Raw genomic sequence first — 23,401 nt, forward strand, 5'->3', positions numbered from 1 at the left:
TGACTTTTGAAAGATAATCGCTAATGGCTCTGATATCTCCTCAGTCAGTTCCTCGAGTATTCTAGGATGTGTTTCATCCGGCCCTGGTGACTTGAAGACATCTAACATGACTAAGTAATTTTTAACTTGTTCTTTCCCTATTTTAGCCTCTGATCCTACCTCATTTTCACTGGCATTCACTACGTTAGACGTCCAATCGCCACCAACCTTGTTGGTGAAAACGGAAACACAGAGGTCATTAAGCACCTCTGCCATTTCCACATTGTCTGTTATTGCTTTCCTCCCCTGATTGCAACATGCTGACCTTAGACGGGAGGGAGATACCACTCCCTCCACCTCCCTGGGTCACTTCCTACCAGGCTTCTTGAAGCTGCAGTCGATATCACGTCGGGGTCTGCGAGCTCCTCGGAGAAGGTATTTCCCTGGGACTCCGACTGCAGCTGGTCAGCTGAAGGCAAGAGGTCCCAGGTCTGTGTGTCGAGATGTCCACCTTCCACAGGCAAGGGCTGTAATGGCTCGTGGGTTGGAGCCTCGACCAAGTGTCCTTGCTCCTTGGCGGTCAGTGCAGAGTGAGCTGGCCTGCTCTTCTTCCTACCAGCACAGCATTTGGAGCTTGCTTAGCATGGTGTGAGGTGAAGGACTTCCTCCACCCCTAGGGTGTGATTAACCCTTTCCTGGCTAGTGCGGGTATGCACACCCTGCCACAGGCACAAGATCTGGAAGGGCAGCATTGGAATGAACTGGCATTGGCTGGGAAGATGCCGCTGTTGGATGGGGGGTGCATGGCCCCATTGAGCTATGCATTGGCAGGTCTCAGCCCAGCTCTGTTGCTGGCCTGGGGAGGGGAATCGCATGCTCGGGGTGGCTGGGGTGTGTAAAGGAGCCAAAGGGCGTGAAATTTAATGGAAGTTGGGGCTGAAATCCCTGAGGCTGCTGTGAGAATTGCAGCCTGTGACGGGGGGTCTCCCCCTGCAGCCTGCCCGGTCTCCCCTGGCAGGGACCCTCTGTCTCTGGCCCTGGACGGGGATCTCCTGCCCAGAGCCCAGATCGGAGCTCCCCGCTGTGCCCACTGAGCTCCCTGGGTTAACGAAGAGGCCTCTCTAACCGGCACATTTGTCTCATCCCCAGCTCCTCACTGCCTAGTGGAGGACCAAGGCATCTCTGTTGAAGGAGGAGAGGAGGAATCTGACGGTCTCTGGACACCTGTTGCCTTCATTGCTCTCTTCCTGCTCAGCCTGTTGTACAGCACCGGCGTCACGCTGCTTAAGGTAAGAACAACAGCTACCTTCATGGTCCCGCGTCACCGCTGAGAGCAACAACCCGTGCTCAAGAATCGATCCCACGCCATCAGCATGCAGCCAGCCGCCAGCCACCATCACCATCACCACCCATAGTCAGTGATTGTCAGAGGCCAGAGTCAAGGGCTAGAGCCACAGTCAGGAATTGGAGCCCAGGGTTAGCCGCATGGCTAGACCCAGATGGGAAGAAAGCAGGAGCTGGGCTGGACCCAGATGGGAAGAAGGCAGGCACAGGGCTGGAACAAGCAGTCACAGCTGCTATCGCAGCCCTGGGGAAATTCTTTGGGCAGCTGCTTAACTTCTGCTGGGCTCATGAACCGGGCTGCTGACTCTGCCAAGCAATCAGGGCGGAGCCAATAAGGCAGCCGGCTCCAGGCCAGGTGCGCACGTCAGGTTGCCTGGGACTGGCTCTGCTGCTAGCCCTGATTCCTGACAGTGACCAGTGATCAATGAGAGAGAATCAGGAACGATTACTTATTAATAATCCACCACCCGTCATCACTAATTAACGAGCTGACATCAAGGTTAATATGGCAGTGATCAACACACGAGAATGAACAGTCTATTATCAATTCCAATCGTTTATCACTGAGAAATCAATAATCACAGATTGGCTATCCCTGGTCAGTACGGAGTGATCTGTACTTAATGCTGAATAGCCATTAATCTGCAATTAGTTATCAATAATCAACACTCACAGATCAGTAATTAATGTTAAAGAATCGAGGATCAAGCATCAATAAGCTGCTAATAATTATCAATTGATAAGAATCACATGTCAATAATGAGGAATTAATGATCAATGACCAAAAATGAATGATCCCTAATTAAGAAGCAAGAGGAAAATTTCCAAGAGCAAGGCTCAATGAGCGTCAATCAATAAGCACTCAGCCGTGATCACTAAGGATCAGTGGTCGGGCCCAGAAGCACAAAGGGCCAGAGGTGCCTGTGAAGCCGGTTCTGTGCCGGGCCGCGTTGCAATGGGGCTGGTCCCAGAAGCAGGGAGAATCGGCGGAGGCATCTGCGGCTCCCCAGGGACTTGGTGTGCGGCACCCGCTGGGCAGTGGCCGTTCCCTGAGGCGGTTTGACAAGGCTGGTGTCTCTGTCTGGAAGATGAGCTCCAGCTCAACCCAGAGATCCTGGCAGGACGCAGGCGTGGCTGGGCGAGGCTAGATGGTCCCAAGGGTCCCTTCTGGCCTTCCTCTCCCAGCCGAGGATGCTGCCCGTGAGCGGCACCGGCTGAACCCCTCTGCTCTCTGTGTCCCACAGGTGCGGTGAGTGCCCGGCTCCGGGCTCCTAGGAGGGGACAGCACTGCTTCGTCCTCTTCATTCCCTCCCTCCATCTTCAGCCCTCCCGGGCTCCGGCCCCCTCTCCGGACACTGGGAGGGACCATGTTCCACGACAGCGTAAAGGGTGCGACAATGGCCGCTGAAGGGTCTGAGCTCCGCAGAACCCAGAGCAGGGAGGGCAGAGTCCTTCCCCGGACGTCCCCGTGGGGCAGCCCACGCTGGAGCTTGAGCTCAGCCCCGTGCCCCTTAATCCTCCACCCCCATCCCACGGCAGGGACTGGATTTCCTTGTGTGTCTGTGTGTGCAGGGCTGTAGTGTCCTGAGGTCTGGTCAACGTGGACTGCGGCGAGGGAGAAGAGTCTCATTTGATCCACCGTTTAACTTGCAACTTACACGGGAATTGTGTGTTTGATCGAAAATAAAAGGAGTTAAGAATTGGTGGCTGCATTTCAGGGTGGTTTGGGGGGATTTAACCAAGCAGAACGGTACCCACTGTATATCCCAGCCCCCCGGTGTCTCTCTACACATCCATCCATTCTCAGACACGCACATATCTCTTTCTTTCTTTCTTTCTTGGCTGATCAGTGGTATTCCCTGCCCCAGAGATCTCCCCTTAGTGCCCCTCAGTCCCAGCTCTCTGGGTTCATAGCTAGGCCCCTGTCTCCCATTGGGGCCAGTGCAGCGGGCATCCTTCATTTTATTCTTCATGCTGGGAGGTGCCCCCTACAGACACGACATGACACTCTGGAGGGTGTCAGGGGTCCCTGAAAGTCGGGGATGGAGGTTGTGAATGAGATGGAGCCTGATTTGTATATTTATTTATTTATTTATTGTCACTCAGTGCACACAACAAAAGTCACACCCACACACACACCACACACAAAAATCCCAATGAAGAGCTAAATATGCAACATACAGCACGACAGACACAACTCTGGCTATGGTCCTGCCCCAGGGCGGGGGGCTGGCTGGCGCAGGGGTAGGGAAGGGGATATGGGGCCTTTCCGCTCTAGGGGGCGCTGGCTCTGATCCAGTCCTAGAGCAGGGGGCTGTTGGGCTCAGGAGGGTGGGAAGTGGGACTCGGGTTGTTTCCTCTCTAGGGGCACTGGTTCGCTGCATGGTACAAGTTGTCCGGTCTCAGCCCAGCTCCCAGCGGGGCAGCGTCCCCAGTGGCTGAGGGCAGATTAGGCCATGTGGGGTGAGCTCCTCGCTCCCCCCAGGGGGTCTCCCAGAGGCACAGCAGTGGTGGGGGGCAGCTGTGGGACTCAGGGTGGTGTCACCAATAGAGCCGGCAGTCCCGGCCCCTAGTCTCCGGGCGGACGGGGTCAGCGGCCCCTACACCACGCGCTGGACAGCGTTCTTGTACTCGGGGCCCCTCGCACGCCTCAGCTGCACCACGGTGGAGAACAGCCACTTCACCTGCAGGGGGGCAGAGGGAGCAGGGGTGAGAGGGGTCAGCGCTGGGGGAGCTGCTCGGTCTGTCTGTCTGTGTCATCCCTTCCTACTTTTATGTCTGCGTCTCATTCACTCCGTCTCTCTTATTCACCTATTCTTCTTTCTCTTTCCTTCTTCTGTTCTTTCTTTCCCTTCCAAGCTGCCCTCTGCTGAGCTAAACTCGTTCATTCTTTCGTTCCTATGTTCGTTCTCTCACCTTGAACAGGGTCACGGTGGCACTGTAGCAGACGCTCAAGAGGAAGAGGGTTATAAAGACTGAGAGGCTGGACCAGAGGCCATCAAGCTCTTCATCTCCGTCATCGCTGCAAAACTCACCCGACATGATCATCTCTGTTGGGGGGAGAGAAAGAGACATCAACTCCGACTCAGCCACTGTGACAGAGAGAGCTCGGACTGTGCATCCAACATCAACCCGCCTATCCCCTTCTCATCCTTCCATCCCTCCACCATTCCCTCTCTAGACATATCCAGCCATCCTAAACCACACACCCCTCCACCCATCCATCTCTAGACCGACCCCACCATCCATCCATCCATCCATCCCTAGCGATGTCCTGCCCACCTATCTGTGCTAAGATACAACCATCCATCCATCCCTCCATACACTCCCACACAGCCCTCACCCGACCCATCCATGACCACACACCCCTCCCCCATCCATCTCTAGATACAACCATCCGTCCATCTCTAGATGCAACCATCCGTCCATGACCACACACCCCTCCACCCATCCATCTCTAGAAACAACCATCCATCCATCCATCCATCCATCCATCCCCACCCACCACTCTACACATCTATTTCCAGATACAACCATCCATCCATCTTTAGATGCAACCATCCATTCATGACCACTCACCCCTCCCCCATCCATCTCTAGATACAACCATCCATCCATCCCCACCCACCCCCTACCTATCCATCTCTAGATACAACCATCCGTCCATCTCTAGATGCAACCATCCATCCATGACCACACACCCCGCCACCCATCCATCTCTAGAAACAACCATCCATCCATCCATCCATCCATCCATCCCCACCCACCCCTCCACCCATCCATCTCCAGATACAACCATCCATCCATCTTTAGGTGCAACCATCCATCCATCCCCACACACCCCTCCACCCACCCATCCATGACCACACACGCCTCCACCCATCCATCCCTATACACAACTGTCCATTTATCCAACCATCCATTCCACACATCTTCACTCACTCTCTCCGTTTGCACACATTCTCCATCCCTCCATTCCCACAAGCGAGGTGGCTCAGGATCCCTTAAAGTGTGTGTGAGGTGCTGGGATGCAGCAGCGATGGGGGAGCCTCCTAAAGACCAGGATGGATGGATTTCATGTGTGTTCCTCTATGACGCTGATCCCAATGTACCTAATACTCAGGAGTCGCTTCAGATGGAACACAGCTGCCTCTGGGGCTGTTTATTTAGGGCTCCCTTGGGTGGCACTGGGATGGTGGCATCTGGTGGCTGTTCATAGGGGGCTCTCTCGGCTGGCACAGAGATGTGGCCCCCTTTGGTGTGGGACACAGGGGCTGTTTAGATAGGGACCCCTTGTCCAAATGCCAAGCTGTAGCTGACATGGGGGCTGCGGAACAGTGTCGCTTTGAGGAACAGAGCCATGAGTAATTTATGATGGGGAGGCTCAGGATCTCTCAGAGGAAAGATGGTGCCCCCGCAGGATGGCGCCCCCTAGCACAGCAGTGGGGGCATTGAGGTCAGCTCTGACTGTGGGGGGAGAACCCTCCATACTGAGCCCACTGCCATGCTCCCTGCAGGTGTGCATGGCTTCTGGATGACGCAGGTCTCATTCCCGACGTAAAGGGGGATCCAAGGATTTGGTTGGAGTTGGTAGCTGCTTCTTAGAGACGGGTGAGATATCCCCATATAAACTGACCCCCGCATACCCCACCCAAGAGTCAGACATGTCTCAGTGCTCGGTGAGGGGTCCGTGTATAAACAGCCCCCATGTTCCATCCCAGAGGGGAAGCAACTCAGCACGGGGTGAGGGATTCCTGTAACACCTGTCCCAGAGACGGCTGCATCTTAGAGCTGGCTGAGAGTGGAGGGACACCAGGCTGTGTGGCTGCATGTTTGTGTCTCTCTGTGTTGTGTGTCTCTGTGTGTGTACAAACATCACCGCCCAGGCGGGAGGGTCTCTGGGTCATGCCATGTTACATGTGTGTCCATCTGTACCAGGTTGAGCTCTCTCTCTCTCTCTCTCAGCAACCGCTGCAGTCTCCTACTTTGTGTGCCCCTCCCTGCTAGCAACTGCACGGCCCCAGGAGAACAGCCCTCACACTGCTGCTGCTGGCTACGCACCCCTTAGCACCATGCGTGGAGCTCTGTCCTCGGCACTGGTGTGTTCGAGCCCTGCGCTCGCCCATCCAGCCCTGGGGCCGACACACACACACACATGTGCGTATATGTGTGTGGGTGCCCTGTTGGGGCTAGGTAGGAGACAGGGCTCGTGTGTGGGGCCATAGAGGAGTCTGCCTCCTCTGTCCCACCCCACTGCCTGGGCCCCCTATGCCACCGGAGCTCGTGAGACTTTAGCTGAGCCCTTGCTTAGTGTCTGCTTCAGATAACAGCCCTACTGCTGGTGCTGCTTTGCGAGCACTGGGTGCCAGGAGCTGATCCCTGGTGCGGGGTGTTTGCTGTCTGTTGTTCTACCACCCCCTCCCCAGCTGCCAGAGAGGGTCGGGGGTGGAGGGAGACCCCTTAGCCTCCTAGCCAGCGGGGGAGGTGTGTTTAGGGGTCGGGGAATTTGAATTGCCCTCCCTCCACTGATTCTGTCTGGAAGCAAAAGTGGATGGGAATCTGGGAGGCAGTGACCATGAGTTGGTTGAGTTCAGGATCCTGACGCAGGGAAGAAAGGTAAGCAGCAGGATACAGACCCTGGACTTCAGGAAAGCAGACTTCGACTCCCTCAGGGAACGGATGGCCAGGATCCCCTGGGGGACTAACTTGAAGGGGAAAGGAGTCCAGGAGAGCTGGCTGTATTTCAAGGAATCCCTGTTGAGGTTACAGGGACAAACCATCCCAATGAGTCGAAAGAATAGTAAATATGGCAGGCGACCAGCTTGGCTTAATGGTGAAATCCTAGCGGATCTTAAACATAAAAAAGAAGCTTACAAGAAGTGGAAGGTTGGACATATGACCAGGGAAGAGTATAAAAATATAGCTCGGGCATGTAGGAATGAAATCAGGAAGGCCAAATCGCACCTGGAGCTGCAGCTAGCGAGAGATGTCAAGAGTAACAAGAAGGGTTTCTTCAGGTATGTTGGCAACAAGAAGAAAGCCAAGGAAAGTGTGGGCCCCTTACTGAATGAGGGAGGCAACCTAGTGACAGAGGATGTGGAAAAAGCTAATGTACTCAATGCTTTTTTTGCCTCTGTCTTCACGAACAAGGTCAGCTCCCAGACTGCTGCGCTGGGCATCACAAAATGGGGAAGAGATGGCCAGCCCTCTGTGGAGATAGAGGTGGTTAGGGACTATTTAGAAAAGCTGGACGTGCACAAGTCCATGGGGCCGGACGAGTTGCATCCGAGAGTGCTGAAGGAATTGGCGGCTGTGATTGCAGAGCCATTGGCCATTATCTTTGAAAACTCGTGGCGAACCGGGGAAGTCCCGGATGACTGGAAAAAGGCTAATGTAGTGCCAATCTTTAAAAAAGGGAAGAAGGAGGATCCTGGGAACTACAGGCCAGTCAGCCTCACCTCAGTCCCTGGAAAAATCATGGAGCAGGTCCTCAAAGAATCAATCCTGAAGTACTTGCATGAGAGGAAAGTGATCAGGAACAGCCAGCATGGATTCACCAAGGGAAGGTCATGCCTGACTAATCTAATCGCCTTTTATCATGAGATTACTGGTTCTGTGGATGAAGGGAAAGCAGTGGATGTATTGTTTCTTGACTTTAGCAAAGCTTTTGACACGGTCTCCCACAGTATTCTTGTCAGCAAGTTAAGGAAATATGGGCTGAATGATTGCACTATAAGGTGGGTAGAAAGCTGGCTAGATTGTCGGGCTCAACGGGTAGTGATCAATGGCTCCATGTCTAGTTGGCAGCCGGTGTCAAGTGGAGTGCCCCAGGGGTCGGTCCTGGGGCCGGTTTTGTTCAATATCTTCATAAATGATCTGGAGGATGGTGTGGATTGCACTCTCAGCAAATTTGCGGACGATACTAAACTGGGAGGAGTGGTAGATACGCTGGAGGGGAGGGATAGGATACAGAAGGACCTAGACAAATTGGAGGATTGGGCCAAAAGAAATCTGATGAGGTTCAATAAGGATAAGTGCATGGTCCTGCACTTAGGACGGAAGAATCCAATGCACCGCTACAGACTAGGGACCGAAGGGCTAGGCAGCAGTTCTGCGGAAAAGGACCTAGGGGTGACAGTGGACGAGAAGCTGGATATGAGTCAGCAGTGTGCCCTGTTGCCAAGAAGGCCAATGGCATTTTGGGATGTATAAGTAGGGGCATAGCGAGCAGATCGAGGGACGTGATCGTCCCCCTCTATTCGACATTGGTGAGGCCTTATCTGGAGTACTGTGTCCAGTTTTGGGCCCCACACTACAAGAAGGATGTGGATAAATTGGAGAGAGTCCAGCGAAGGGCAACAAAAATGATTAGGGGTCTAGAACACATGACTTATGAGGAGAGGCTGAGGGAGCTGGGATTGTTTAGCCTGCAGAAGAGAAGAATGAGGGGGGATTTGATAGCTGCTTTCAACTACCTGAAAGGGGGTTCCAAAGAGGATGGCTCTAGACTGTTCTCAATGGTAGCAGATGACAGAACGAGGAGTAATGGTCTGAAGTTGCAGTGGGGGAGGTTTAGATTGGATATTAGGAAAAACTTTTTCACTAAGTGGGTGGTGAAACACTGGAATGCGTTGCCTAGGGAGGTGGTGGAATCTCCTTCCTTGGAAGTTTTTAAGGTCAGGCTTGACAAAGCCCTGGCTGGGATGATTTAACTGGGAATTGGTCCTGCTTCGAGCAGGGGGTTGGACTAGATGACCTTCAGGGGTCCCTTCCAACCCTGATATTCCATGATTCTATGATTCTATGAAACTCTCCCTGCTCCTCTCTGGGGTGGGATGGGATGTGGGGTAAATGCTGACCCTGAGACAATGCCCCTCTGGGCATGCACAGGTTCTAGCCTAGAGGACCTTGCCTCAGTGGGATCCTAGGGATTGCTTAGCTATCCATCCATCCTTCTTCATCCATAACCATCATCTACCCATCCCTCCTGATCTGTACCATCCATCCATCCTTGCTCATCCCTCACCATCCATCCACCCTCATCTGTATCTTCCATCCACCCACACTGATCTGTACCCATCCATCCATTCTTGTTCCTAACCATCCATCCATCCAATGTCCTGTCTGTCTGTCCATCCATCCTCATCCCTCACCATCCATCCCTGCAACCCCATGCACTTATCTATCTATCCCTTTCAGTATTCATCCACCCCTACCCCTCCATCACCATTGGTACCCATTGACACTAATCCATTCATTGCCATCCATCCTTTCCCAAATATATGTAGTCAGCCATTATCATATTTACCCATCCTTTCATCTCCATCTAGCACTCACTCACTATGGGTAACAACCCATTCATCCATCCACCTGCCCATCCCCATCGGTACCAGTCCAGTGCCATATGTAACCACCAATCCATTGACATTCATTTATACATCCATTCATCCCCACCTCCTCCTGTCCATCTATGACAGTCCATCTATTTATCCATCCATCAATCCTTCAGAAAGTGTACCCATCCAACATTCACCATCCATCCATCTATACCCCCCCACGCACCCCTCTATCCATCCGTCCACCCATCTGCGGATCCCCATACACTTTTTCTATCCCTCGGCATCTGTTTATCCATTGGCATCCACCCTCTTTGAGCCATCCAACCATCATTCCCTGAGAGCAGTGCAGTCTAGTTGCAGGCACACTGGGTGGGCCATTCCGGACACCTGGATTCTGTTTCTAGCTCTGTCATTGACATGCTCGGTGATTTTGGGCAGGTCCCTTCCACTCTTGGTACCTCTGTTTCTCCTCCTCCTCTTTCTGTATTTAGGTTGTGAGAAGGACTGTCTCCCACTGTCTGTGCCGTGCCCATCCCAACAGGGTCCTGGTCTCAGCTGGGGGTATAGGAGTTAATTTAATCCAAATAATGACCTTTCTATTTCTCTCCTCCTCCTTGTGATATCTCTTGGTGATATCTCCTGCCCCCTGCAGTATGTATCCGTCTAATCATCTCTTTGAACACCTGGCCTTCCAACTGAGATTGGCTTGAATGTGTCTGTTCCTCTGCAGTATGTCCGTGTGTTTATGTGTAACCGTGCATCTACCCCCCTCTCCATCACTGTTTCCATGCTGTGTCTGTACTCATGCATGCATTCATCCTTCCTTACATGGCATGGACCCGCATATCTACCTACCTTCCTTCCATGGCATCTACTCATCTTTCCTTTCATGGAATCTACCCATGTATCTATGTATCCATCCATGGTGTATATGTATCCACCCATACAGGATCTGGGTATTAGCACCCCCAGCCTTATAGCATCTCGGTTTCTCCCAGCCTGCAACTTGGGACCTCGTCCACCTTGGGCGACCTGCAGTTTTCACCCAGTGACACCACAACAAGGAGACCTGGGGGTGAGCTCAGGCTAGTTCCGTTTATTCACTTGTCATCACTGAGGGCACACAGATTATTTACAGGAAGCTGTACTGGACAATGCTACCAGTGGGACTGGGAGGAGACGTCTTCATTTACCAGAGACTTTGCTGATGCTGCGTTGGGTGAACTTCATCTGCAGGGCTTCGTGGATGACCATGCAGGTGTAGGTGTCCCCGCTGTTCCAGCTGTCCTTGCTGACTTTCAGCTTGCTGTAGAGGAAGAAGTTTGAGTCGCCATCTTTGTCCTTCATGGGCGGAGTGGTGATGTTGTCAGTCTCCTTTTCACCTTCATGGTTCTTCATCCACTGCACCGAGATGTCCTCGGGGAAGAAGCCCCGCACCAGGCAGGTGAGGCTGACGGAGTCTCCTTTGCTCCTTAGCTCCTCGTTGTGGGGGCGCAGGAGGTAGACACCGGGGGTGGAGTGCTTGCCTTTGGTGGATGGGGATGGAGGACACAGATGAGCCAAGGACATTACTCATCTGGGGCACATGGGGATAAGGATGGTGTGTGTGTGTGTGTGTGTGTGTGTAGGATGGTAGGAACATCCCCTCTCTCCTTCAGGATGGAGGGGCTAGGGACTGGGAGCTGGTATCTCTGGAGCACAATTTGAGGGTGTGGATTTGGGGATGGAAAGGGACTCAGGGGCCAGGATCCCAGGTTGTTGGGGGTTGGGTCTTCCTCTTAAGGAGCATTCCCCCCTGCTGGGGGTGGGGATAGGGGAGTCTTTCCCCTTAGGGACCCTGAGCTCCTCTTACCTGGCTTCTTGGAGATGGATTTGATGAGGGGCGAGGGTAGCTCTGAGTGCTCCACTTTGCAGGTAAAGGTCTCTCCATCCTCCCAGTCGTGGGTGAAGATGGGCTTGGAGCTGGAGGCGGTGAAGGTGCCGTTGAAGTGCTCATTGAGGGTCGGGATATCAGGGCTAATGGACTCTGGCTTCTCCCGGGACCAGACCACCCGGAGGCCGGAGTCGCTCGGCAGGTTGACCACCAGGCAGGTGAGCATGGGTCTCTGGGTCACGTACAGGGCGGTGGGGGATGGGGGCACCAGGAAGACTTGGATGTCGCTGGAAGATGTTGTTTCTTCTGGGGATGGGAGAGCCTGGGTCAGCCACTACGCTGGGTCTCCCCTGCCCAAGCCCATCCCGGTCTCCTCTCATGCCCTGTCCCCTAAAAAGCCCATCCCAGTCTCCCCCCACCACACCTCTCCTGCCTCGAGCACAGCCTGGTGCCCCCTTCCCTTCCTAGGCAGCCTGGCCCCGCTCAGTGTCACCTCTGCACTTGTGGGCATGGTCCTGCTTTTTGCTCCCAGTGCCCGGGTGGTACACCTGGCAGGTGTACGTCTTGCCCTCCAGCCACTCGTCCTGGGAGACACTGGCATTGCTGCGGGTCCTGAAGGTGGGGCCGTCAGCGTCCTTCTTGGCAGAGTCGGTGTCACCAGAAAGTTGCCCAGGCTTGCCGTCCACCAGCCATTCCACCGTCAAATCCTTGGGGTAGAAGCCGGAGATGAAGCACACCAGCTGAATGGCACCTGGCTTGCTGTTGCAGGAGGAGTGGAGGACGTGCACCTCGGGTTCAATGGGGATGGGCTCTGGGAGAAGGGTGGCAGGGGTTAGTTGTTGTACAGACCCCTCCTGGGCCGCCCTCACTCCCTGCAGCACAGTGCCCCCTACTGAGCCCCAGCACCCTGTTGTCCACAGCATGGCGCCCCTTACTGAACCCCCACTCCCTGCAGCACTGGGCTCCCTACTGAGCCCTCTGCCCCTTTCCCTGCATTGCAGCACCCATCGCTTCTCTTTGCATGGTCTCTCTTTTCGTCCCTCCACCCTTTGGTGCGTGGTCTCTCTCTTTCCATACCCAACACTATCTACCTGTCCCCATTCACTCCCATCTCTCTGTGGTGTCTCTCTCCATCTCTCCTCCCACAGTGGTGACTCCCTCGGCTCAAAGCGCCGGCAGGCTCCCATCCTCTCTCCCTGCACCAGTCACCAGATCAGGGACCTGAGAGACCCCCAACCCCTGCCCTTCCCCCCCGGGCTGCGCTGCGCTGTCCCTACTTGGGATTTCCTTGGAGATGCTGGAGGTGGTGGGCTGGTGTTGTACTTTGCAGCTATAGTTGTTAGACTTCCAGCTGCTGGACGGGACGGTGACCTGGCTGCTGAGCGCGTAGAGGCCGCTGGAAGATTGCAGCAGGGAGGGATAGGTCTTCACGCCCGAGGGGGCGACGCTTGGGCTCCACGTCACGGTGACCGGCTCGGGGAAGTATCCTTTGGCCAGGCAGCCGAAGGTGACCTGGGGGGTGTCGTCGCCGGTGCAGGAGGTCAGGGGGAAGACAGACGGGGCCGTGGGGCTGACTGCAAAGGGAGAGAGAGCGAGGCCATGAGACGCAGCCCCTACCCCGCTCCATGCAGCACGGGGGCCCTAGCGTGGCACTGGACCCAGCACTCAATGCTGGGGGAGAGCGTCCCCTAATGGAGCCCCACTCTGCTCCATTCAGCACAGCAGACAGCTTGTGGTGAGACTGTTGACAATCGCAAGTTCTTGTTAATGTCTGTGTTTAAGTGTGTGCCTGAGATTGGAACCCCCCATCTTTCAGGCTGAGTCACAAAGTGACCAGGAGCAGGGCCCCCAATTTAACTTGTGCTGCACAGACCCTGTTGTACTAGTGATTTTAGCTTGGGTAAATGTTATATTCTCATTAGGTTCCTAGGCAGTAACATCTTTGGCCCCTACTGGCTGGTAAGCATTTCTATGGCTCAAACGCACAGGGTTAGATATCCCCAATGAGTTCCCAGGACATTACAAGAAAGACTGGGGCTGTTTAAGTCAACCCAGGACATATGGGCCCTTTGGGTTTGAGTTAGGGTTATCATTATACATAGGGGAGGAGGATTAAGGGTTAGGGTTAGGTGCTGGGGTTAAGGGCTAGAGGTTGGTGGGGTAGAATTAAGGGTGATGGTTTAATGGTTTGGGTCAAATACCTTTCCACTCTCAAGTTCAATATTTGATGTGTTATGATTGGATTTCTAGCCAATTTTGTAGTCAATCAACCATCAGATTCCTACCGGGTCTGATGCCATTTCTCAGAGGGAGTTAGTGAAACTCTTGGTTCCTAACCCAAGGGACTAATTTGCAAGTTCTGATAGTTCTTGTTTTGGGATGCTTGATACTAGACTGGAGATATCAAAACTCTGGTGCTTAGAGGGTCAAGGTGGGGAGGTTAGGGTTAGAGCTGGGGTTATGGTGAGGGGTATAATTGGTCGTTAGTACTTGTATCACAGCGGTCTAGAAAACCCAATCTAGGATCAGGGACCCATTGCACCGGGAGCTTTACAGAGAAATAAGAATGAGGACTCTACTGATCCCAGGACCATTGCAGCCTAAGCGATCTAAAGTCAGGGTTTGGGGGATCAGGTTGGGACGTTAGGGTTAGGGGTTGGGTTTGACGAGAGGGTCAGAGTTGAGGGTCAGAGTTAGGGAGTAGGGGCTAGAGAGCCGGGGGTCAGGATGAGGATAGGACTATAGGGAAAGGGCGAGGATTAGGGTGTTGAGGTTAAGGAGTTGGTGCCTCTGTCCACTGGGGTTAGGGTCCTGGTTAGGAAGTTAGGACAGAGTTGGGTGTCTAAGTAGTTGGGTTTAAGGTTTGGTTTAAGGTCAGAGTTCTGGGGTTAGAGTAAAAAACCTTCCCTCCCCCAAACTCAGTAGTCAACTGGTTTTCACGCCCCCTCACGCACGACCTTTCTAGCCAGATTCCCACTCAAGAAACACTCATATTCTAACCAATTTGGATGAAGATTTTGCTGGACACTTTCCTAAACTCTACAGGAGAAATCTCCCAAGAATTTCAGTGGCCTCACTTTCTAGAAGCCCAAACTTGAGGTGCATTGGGGAGCAGTTACCGGGGTCTGCATCTCCAGTGGGCTTTAGCCGGAGACGTCAGAGCTCATCCCCCCTGGAAAGGAAGCCCAACGCGTCACCAGCTGAATGCGCCGCAAAAACGGAGCCAGCTCAACTGAAAGGCCAAATTAGGAGCCTGAACTCTGAGCTGTTGCCCGAAGAGGGGCTGCCAGTTACTTCCAGCCCCAGGCAGCCAAGCTGACATCTAGCTGTGCTGGGAACTCCCCACGCTCGGCCCTCAGCATGGAGCATGAGCACAGAGCTGGTGGAGGGACGCTGGGACGGCTCAGAGAGACATGTTCCCACACTCGGTGAGTTTAGGGTTTTACCTCTGACAAGGGACATGCTAAAGGGAAATTTATGCCTCAGTTTAGAAAGTTTTTGGTTGCAGATATTTGCGACTGGGCTAAAGAGAGGAGACAACAAAAGCCCCTTAGAAACAATTCAGCTGTTCCCCCAAACCTCTAGTTTCAGCCCCCCAACCCTGAGCGCCCCATGTCTGCTTATGTCCCTGAGTCCTGACCCCCAGCCTCCTGCTAGCCCAGCCCTGCCCCCCACAACTCTGCCAGTGCCCCTCACTCCTGACCTGCAGCCCCTGCTAGCCCAGCCCTGGGCTCCCCCCAGCCCTGCCTGTGCCCCTCACTCCCATCCCACAGCCGCCTGCTATTGCAGCCCTGGCCTCCCCCCAATTCTTCCGATGCCCCTCACTCCCAACCTGCAGCCCCTGCTAGCCCAGCCCTGCCCCCCTGAGCCCTGACGGTGCCCCTCACTCCTGACCTGCAGCCCCGGCTAGCTCAGCTCTGGGCTCCCTCTACAGCTTTGCTGGTTCCCCTCACTCCCGACCCACAGCCCCTGCCAGCACAGCCCTGGGCTCCCCCACAGCCCTGCCGGTGCCCCTCACTCCTGATGTGCAGCCCCTGCTAGCCCAGCTCTGGACCCCTTTCAAAGCTGTTATCCCAGCTTATAGGTGGAGTGTGAGATAAGCACCTCTCTTCCCCTGTCTCTGTGGGGGGCGGGGGGCACAACGCTGCCTATGTTACCCATCCCGACCTCCCCAGCATATCCAGGCTCTGCAGGGGAGCCATGTTCTGCACCCTGCCCTGGTTTTGGGTCCACACAGGGGGATGTACCCCACTGCCCTTCATAGGTGAGAACAGAGCACAACACTCCTGGCTCCCAGTCCCCCCGCTCTAAGTCACTAGACCCCACAGCCCTCCCAGAGCTGAGGAGAGAACCCAGGAGTCCTGGCTCCCAGCCCCCCTACTCTAATCTACTCCCCTCCCAGAACTGAGGAGAGAACCCAGGAGTCCTGGCTTCCAGCCCCCACTGCTCTACCCACTTGTCTCAGCTCCCCTCCCAGAGCTGGGGATAGAACCCAGGAGTCCTGGCTTCCAGCACCATAGAATCATAGAATATCAGGGTTGGAAGGGACCTCAGAGGTCATCTCGTCCAACCCCCTGCTCAAAGCAGGACCAATCCCCAATTTTTGCCCCATCCCTAAATGGCCCCCTGAAGGATTGAACTCTCAACCCTGGGTTTAGCTGGCCAATGCTCAAACCACTGAGCTATCCCTCCCCCCACACCACTCCCGTTCTAACCACCAGACCCCACTGCCCTCCCAGAGTTGGGGAGAGAACCCAGGAGTCCTGCTCCCCTCTCTTCAAAGTTTTCTTCCCTAAAGGTGCTCACTCTGATAGGGTTAAAACACCCCCTGTACTCACCCCAATAGCAGCCGCTTTCCTCTAATTTACTCACCAAATTATCAGCCATGGTGGGTTGCAGCCCGGCCCTGGAGACCGGGGGGTTCTGTCCATGTGTCCCACTGTGGTCTGTGTCATTTGGATTGTTCATCTGAGGTTTCTTTGCCTGTCGGACATCCCCTCTTCTTCCCCCACAATGGTCATCAAAGATAATTATAGGTTGTTATCTATCAGTGACGCCCACTCAGGAGCTTTTAGTGTTAAAGCTGGTGAGAAGGTGTGAAATTGGATTGGATGGGGCGAGTGCTGGCGTGAAAAAACAACTTTCACTTGTCTCAACTTCCCCTTTTTGGCCCATATTGGTTGTTTGTTGGTTTTCACCAGAGATTCGGTCATGAAGCCTGCAGAGCGCAGAAAAGATTGAAGTCTCTGGTGTGTGTGTGTGTGGGTGTCTTTTAGAGAACCTGCCATGAGGCGCGTGTGTGTGAAAAAAACGACTTTACTGCTGTCCTGGAGCTGGGGATAGAACCCAGGAGTTCTGGCTCCCAGCCCCCCCATTCTAAGCCACAAGACCCCACTCCTCTCGTAGGTCTGGGGATAGACTGATCCTGGAAAGGGAAGGATAGTGAGATAATAGCTATTCAAATGTTTCCTTGCAGTGCATCTCTCTGTATGCATCACAAGCTCTTCAAGGAGTGAGTGATCTAGTGGGTTTGTGTGTGTATGGGGGTTGGGAGCCAGGGCTCCTGGGATCTCTCTAGGACTCTGGGAAGGAGTGGGGTCTGGTGGAATAGAGAGGGGAGCAGGCTGACAGCCAGGGCTCCTGGCTCTGTAGAGCCCCCTATGAGGTTGGAGTCCCACCATTCTTTGGGTTTAGGATTCTCAGTTCTTAATGTCCTGACTTGCCTTTCTCTCTGACAGAGCTCCCACAACCCCCCTCTGTGTTCCCTTTGTTCCCCTGTTGTGACAACATTGCTGGGAGCTCCACTTGTGAGGTGACTGTAGCCTGCCTCGTGACTGGCTATTTCCCGGAGCCCGTGGATATCAAGTGGAATTCTGGCACAGTGACCAATGGGATCAAGACCTTCCCAGCCGCGGCACAGAGCAGTGGCAGGGCCTTCACCCTCGTCAGCCAGCTCACCGTCCCTGCCTGGGACCTGGTGAACAACACCTACCAGTGCAGTGTGGAGCACGCTCCCTCCCATAAAAAGATAGATGTGGAGATCACGAATGGTGAGCTACATTGGGATGCCAGAGAATGAAGAAAAGACTGAGGCAGAAGTGTGCAATAAAGTGTCAGAGGGAGTGGGGCAATAGAATGACAGAGTCCATGGAAGGGAGGATAGAGAAGAAAAGGGATGGATGTATGGATGGAGAGTGAAGAGGGAAAGATGTAGGGAGTGAAAGAGAGAGGGATGGATGGTATGGAGAGTGGGCTAGGTGGGTGGACAGATGGAGATACAGAAGTATGGATGGATACAAGGAGGGATGGCTGGAGCAATGACCTAGACAGAGTGATAGATCGATGAAATGGTGCAGAGGGAAGGAAGGAGGGAAAGGTAAAACTTTCCTCTCTCAGTTGTCATTCAGGACTTGAGCACATTGTCCTCAGAGCTGTACAAATGCAATTGATTCATGCCTCTGACCTGGTATCCATTTTCTCTCTTTGCTCTCAGTATGTGAGGCTCTCATTCATCCTGAGGTTCGCCTCCTAGGCCCCTCCTGTGAGCGCAACGCCTTGGAGAAGCAGCTGGAGGTGGTTTGCCTCCTCCTGAGATTCAGCCCCGGTGCAGCCAAAGTGGAATGGCTGGTGAATGGCGAGAAGGGGAACCTTCCCACCACGGACTTGTCCATTTGGAAGGGCACAGACGGCTCCTACATGGGCCAGAGCCGAGTGAACGTCACCAAGGAGAGCTGGGAGAAGGAGGACGTCTACACCTGTAAAGTGACCCACCCAGCGAGGGGAACGGAGCACTTCATGCACAACACCAGCAAGTGCTTGGGTGAGGGGCTATGGCCATGCATGGCGGGGTGGGATGAAGGATTACTCAAAAACCAGCCTTGCCTAAGGGTAGGTGGGACTGTGCCCAGATCCCAGGGTGATGGGTGACATAGAAATACAATAGTGAGATGGATTCTGGGAGTGGGTGGGGAGAGGGATGGATGGATGCAGTGATAGATATGGTGGTTGGATGGATAGAGAGATAGATCCTGTGGCTAGAAGGATGAATGACTGGAAGGAAAGATGGATATGATGGTTGGATAGAAAGATAGGTATGATGGATGGATGGAGTGAGAAAGGGGATGTATATATGTGAATAATTATTAATAAATAGATGGAGCCATAGATGTTGCACAGGAAAGTGTAGATGGAGAGGCAGAAAGGGATTGTTAGATAGCTAGAAAGAGGCTTTTTTTTCAATAGTTTCTCTCTTCCTTCCTTCTAACATCCCATGAAATTGGGGGATCACAAAATTAGGGGAATGACAGTATCTCTCTAATCTTCTGTAACACCCATCACTGTAGTATCCTTCATGGCCCAGGGAATTCATGGAGTCTTCTGCTCTTCTTTCCCTATTGAGATGAGTCCTTTGTATTTCCTCAGCCTGTCTCAGTAACTCAGTGGCTCCATCCGTCTATGTCACCGAGCCGTCCTACGATGACCTGATTGGGGAGACAGCCCGTGTGACGTGCTTGGTGCTGGGCTATATCTTGGTAGATGTTCAGGTGGCTTGGGAAGTGGATGGGAAAGCCAGCACTGAGGTGGAGACAGGAGCCCCGGAACAAGCCAATGGGACTCAGAGCATCACCAGCACCCACAAAATAACCTTGGAGCAATGGAAGAGCAGGACCAACTTCACTTGCAAAGTGAAACTTCCTTGTTTTGGAGAAGTCACCCAGGATATGCCACTCATGGACACGAGTGAGTATGTCTGTGTTTAAGTCCTGACTCCCTTTGCAAACTCAGCCAAAATCACTTTACTCTTGCTCTGTGCCTGAGCCTGTAAAGTGGGGATAAGGCTCCTTGGTTTCTTTCAGCCAGTGTCTGTTTCTGGAATGGAGCTCTCTTTCACGTCCGTACATCACCTAGCGGGAGGGGGTTGCAGTCTCGGTTTGAGCCAGTAGACCCCACCACAATAATAGTAATGGTGAAGGTTTTCAGACCAGCTTTGGCCATGGAAAATGAAGCCCTTGCAATTCACTAGAATCCATTAGGGTGGTGAGGAAATAGAGGAGGACCCATAAAAGTTAGATTCATTGAGTCTGAGGCCAGAAGGGATCATTCGGTCATCTAGTCAGACCTCATGTTTCCCTGGCCAGAGTATTTCACCTATTTACCCCTTTATCAAGTCCAGTAACATGTCTTTGACTAAAGCTTCATCTAGAGACACATCCCGTTTTGATTGGAACCCCTCAAGGGATGGAGAATTCACCACTTCCCTTGATAGTTTGTTCTGATGGTTTTCTTCCAATATTGTTGCCTTACAACGAATGTGAATGTGACTGGTTTCACTTTCCGGCCATTGGTTCCTGTTCTGCCTTTTCTGCTAGATTAAAGAACTTTTTAGTACCCGACAGTTTCTCTCTGGGAAGGTATTCATACACTAATCAAGTCACTTCTTCAGTTTGCCCTGAAGTGAACTAATATAACTCCTTAAATCTCTCATTTACATCTGTTGAATCATCATTGAGGCTCTTCTTTGAGCCCTTTTCAATTTTTCAAACCACAAAGTTGTGAAATGGGTGCAAAGAAATCTAGAGATTTTAATAAATGTTGGGTTGCTTTTATTTGCTTTCTGGTTGGTGAGCCGGGAAGCTAAAGGGAGTGGGTGGGGATCATGTTTTCAAACTTTTCTTTGCAGTCAGTGGGGACAGACCCTTCCTTTTTTGATTAAATGAAAGCTGAGATTCCCTGGCCATCGCATGAGCTGTGGATTTAAGGAAAAACAGCAAATACCATAATAAATATGGCCAAGGTTGGTCACCCCTCACATGTTCGACTGAGGGACTCAGTGGAGACATAGTCCATCTCCGGGAGAGAAATTAGCTTCATATCACATCTCTGTCCCTTCCAGCCTACCCTGCCCATGAGCCTACGGTCTCAGCCAGTGTCTCCTGCCCAGACCCAGAGGAAACTCCAGGGAAGAGAGATTCCCACACGTTCCTCTGCGACGTCACTGGATTCTTCCCAGCAGACATCAGTTTCCGCTGGGAGCACAACGGCTCCATAGTTCCTGCCTCCCAGTACAGCAGTGGCCCCATCGTCAGATCTGGCCAGGCCTACTCCGCTCAGAGCATCTTGAGAGTCCCCAGGCCCAAGGGGGAAGGAGAAGCGGGGCCCCAGTATTTCTGCCTGGTGTGGCACATGACGCTGAATGAAACCTTGAAGGTCAAGGTGAAGGCAGGGAATTGTGAGTTGAAGCTTCCAAAGGGCGATGAGAGGGTTGTTCATCCCAATATGGTCAAGGCCCCCATTACCCCCAGGGGCTAGTGAGGGAGCTAGCACCAGTTCAGGCTTCAATGCTGGGGTTTCCAAAGGGATTCACGCTCTCAACTCCCACATCGGCTTGCAGTGAGAGTTGTGGTCTCAACCCCTGAGGGACCTTGGGAGACCAGCAGCCAGAATATCACTGCGGTAGAATATAATCAGCACCTTCTGCCTGTGTAGTGGGGAGGAGTTTCGGGGATGCAAGTTGTATCCTGAGCTCTGGATGTGGGATCTAGTACTTCCAGCAGGGGGCTGAGAGCCAGGACTCCTGGGTTCTATCCCCAGCTCTGGGAGGGGAATAGTGTCTAGTGATTATAGCATGGGGGAAAGGAGTCAGGAATTACCATGGGCAGGTCATTTCTCCTCTCTGTGTCCCAGCTGCCATCTCTGTCATCTTCATTGAGCTCATGAATTTGAGGCTGGAAGGACCCTGAGTTGAGCAAACATGGCAGGTCTGTCCCCTGCCATGTTTTCCACAATGGGGCTTTCTCCCATCGGAGCCATAGACCTTCAGATCTGCTCATGGGACCCAGAGACCCAAATAATAATAATTGGACCCAGGAATCGCAATCCCTGGGTGTGTTGGAAAACCTCAGCCGCCGTTCCCGACACCACATGAGATGAGGGTCCTTCCCCTTCCATCAGGGAACCCAGTGCCCTATTTCCCACCCCAATGACCCTCGGCCCCTTCCCAAAACAGCCCCTGGGCTTTGCACCCCTGAGACAGAGGCACTTAGTTATCAGCTGGTGCCTCTTGAGTATTCACTCATCTCAGGCCTCAACGCTGCCTCCTGCCCCCAACCAGGTGGCGGAAACTGTAATCAACATCCTCTGGAGGTCTTTCTCCTTCCCCCTTCCCTGGAGGATCTCTACATAGGGCGAGAACGCCACCATCAGTTGTTTGGTGAGTAGCATGGAGACCCCCGGAAGCCTGGAGGTCTCCTGGAAGCGGGGTAGTGGGGGCCCATTGGCCATGGTCTCCAGGGAGGCGGTGCAGCAGGAAAATGGCACCTACAGTGCAACCAGCATCCTGCGGGTGTGCGTGGAGGAGTGGCAGGCGGGGGAGGAGTTCACCTGCACAGTGAAGCACCAAGACATCCCGTCGGCCATTGTCAAGACCATCCGCAATATTCATGGTAAGAACCCTCCTTTCCCCCGTAGGGGGTGCTAGCTCCAAGCTGGCTGGCTCAGGGTGTGGGGAATGGGACCCAGGTCCTTTCGTCTCCAGGGGTGCTAGCTCTGATCTGGCGTCAGTGAGACTAGGCATTACACATTTGTGGGTGGGATGAAATGTGCAAATCTATGAGACAGAAGGGGACGGAGCGTCCAGACTCCTGGTTTCTTTTTCCAGCTCTGGGAGTAGAGTGAGGGGTGGGGTCCAGTGGGTTATAGCAGGGGGGTTGTGTGGGGGATGGCAGCCAGGACTCCTGGTTCTCATCCCCCACAATTAACCCTTTGGTGTTTCCTTGTTGCAGCGGTCTCTCCCCGTAACCCTTCTGTCTACATCTTCCCTCCTCACTCTGAGGAGCTGGCTCTCCGGGAATCGGCCACCATCACCTGCCTGGCCTCCGGCTTCCGGCCCAGAGACATCTTGGTGACATGGACCCAGCAGGACCGGCCCGTGCCCCAGGAAGCCTACACCAACATCGGCCCCGTCCGGGAGGCCGGGAAGGAGGAGCGCTACTTCATCTACAGCAAGCTCAATGTCTTGGCATCTGAATGGGGACGGGGGGACACGTACGCCTGCGTGGTGGGGCATGAGGGTCTGCCCGTGACCTTCATCCAGCGGAGCGTGGACAAAGCCTCCGGTAAACCCACCGCCGTCAATGTCTCTGTGATCTTGTCCGATACCGACGTCACCTGCTACTGAGGAGCAGAGCCTCGTGGGCTCCTCACGGCGTATCTGAGATGGCCAGGGAACCTCGTGGGGTCTGGGATTCGTCTTAGCTTGTGTGTAAAGCTGTGGGAGCTCTGGTGTACAGAGCATGGGCTGTGTGTGGAATAAGCCCAAATAAAAATGCAGCATGCCACAGTTTGTGGTCAATGGGATGTCTTCTTCTAGCAGGGGCCATCTGGATGTCTTATTCACCAGCCCAGCCTCCCTCCTACATCATCTCTATCCATTCACCACCCTTCTTTCTGAAATATCTCTTACTATCCATCCAGTCTCCTTATGCATTATTTTATGCATTATCTAGATCTATTCATCAAAGCTTCCTTCTGCAGGATCTATCCATCCATCCTATCCTCTGCCATACCTTTGTCTGTTTTTCCCTCTTTACTAGCTGTCCATTTTCCTGCCCACATGCATTCTCTCTCTCTGCACTATGTCTGTTTATCCATCTTTCCCTTGGCAATATTTGACTTTGTCTGTTCTCCCTTTTGCAATCCCTGTCCATCCGTCCAACATCTGCAGTGTCATCTGTCTACCTTTGCGTCTACAACATCCATCCATCCGTCCGAAATTATGCAATATCCCCTATGCATCCCTCCATCCTCATGCAGTGTCATGAGTCTGGCTGCCCACCCCTCGGCAGTGACTTGCTATTGTTCATGATAT

General features: G+C 53.4%; 2 gene segments (V, D, J or C); one reads left to right on the top strand and one right to left on the bottom strand.

Annotated features, from left to right (window-relative positions):
* Positions 1-3,481: 3,481 nt before the first annotated feature.
* LOC144273261 (immunoglobulin heavy constant gamma 2-like) lies at positions 3,482-16,422 on the bottom strand. The segment is given in 7 exon segments: positions 3,482-4,007; positions 4,240-4,373; positions 10,856-11,188; positions 11,515-11,841; positions 12,029-12,346; positions 12,813-13,109; positions 16,374-16,422. Coding segments are annotated over 7 exon segments (1,542 nt in total).
* A 126-nt stretch (positions 16,423-16,548) lies between these two features.
* Positions 16,549-22,823, top strand: LOC144273262 (immunoglobulin heavy constant mu-like). The segment is given in 7 exon segments: positions 16,549-16,621; positions 17,274-17,585; positions 18,029-18,355; positions 18,958-19,275; positions 20,429-20,764; positions 21,647-21,745; positions 22,317-22,823. Coding segments are annotated over 7 exon segments (1,860 nt in total).
* Positions 22,824-23,401: the final 578 nt, after the last annotated feature.

This window comes from Eretmochelys imbricata, chromosome 13 (assembly GCF_965152235.1).
Source record: "Eretmochelys imbricata isolate rEreImb1 chromosome 13, rEreImb1.hap1, whole genome shotgun sequence".
Taxonomy (NCBI): domain Eukaryota; kingdom Metazoa; phylum Chordata; order Testudines; family Cheloniidae; genus Eretmochelys; species Eretmochelys imbricata.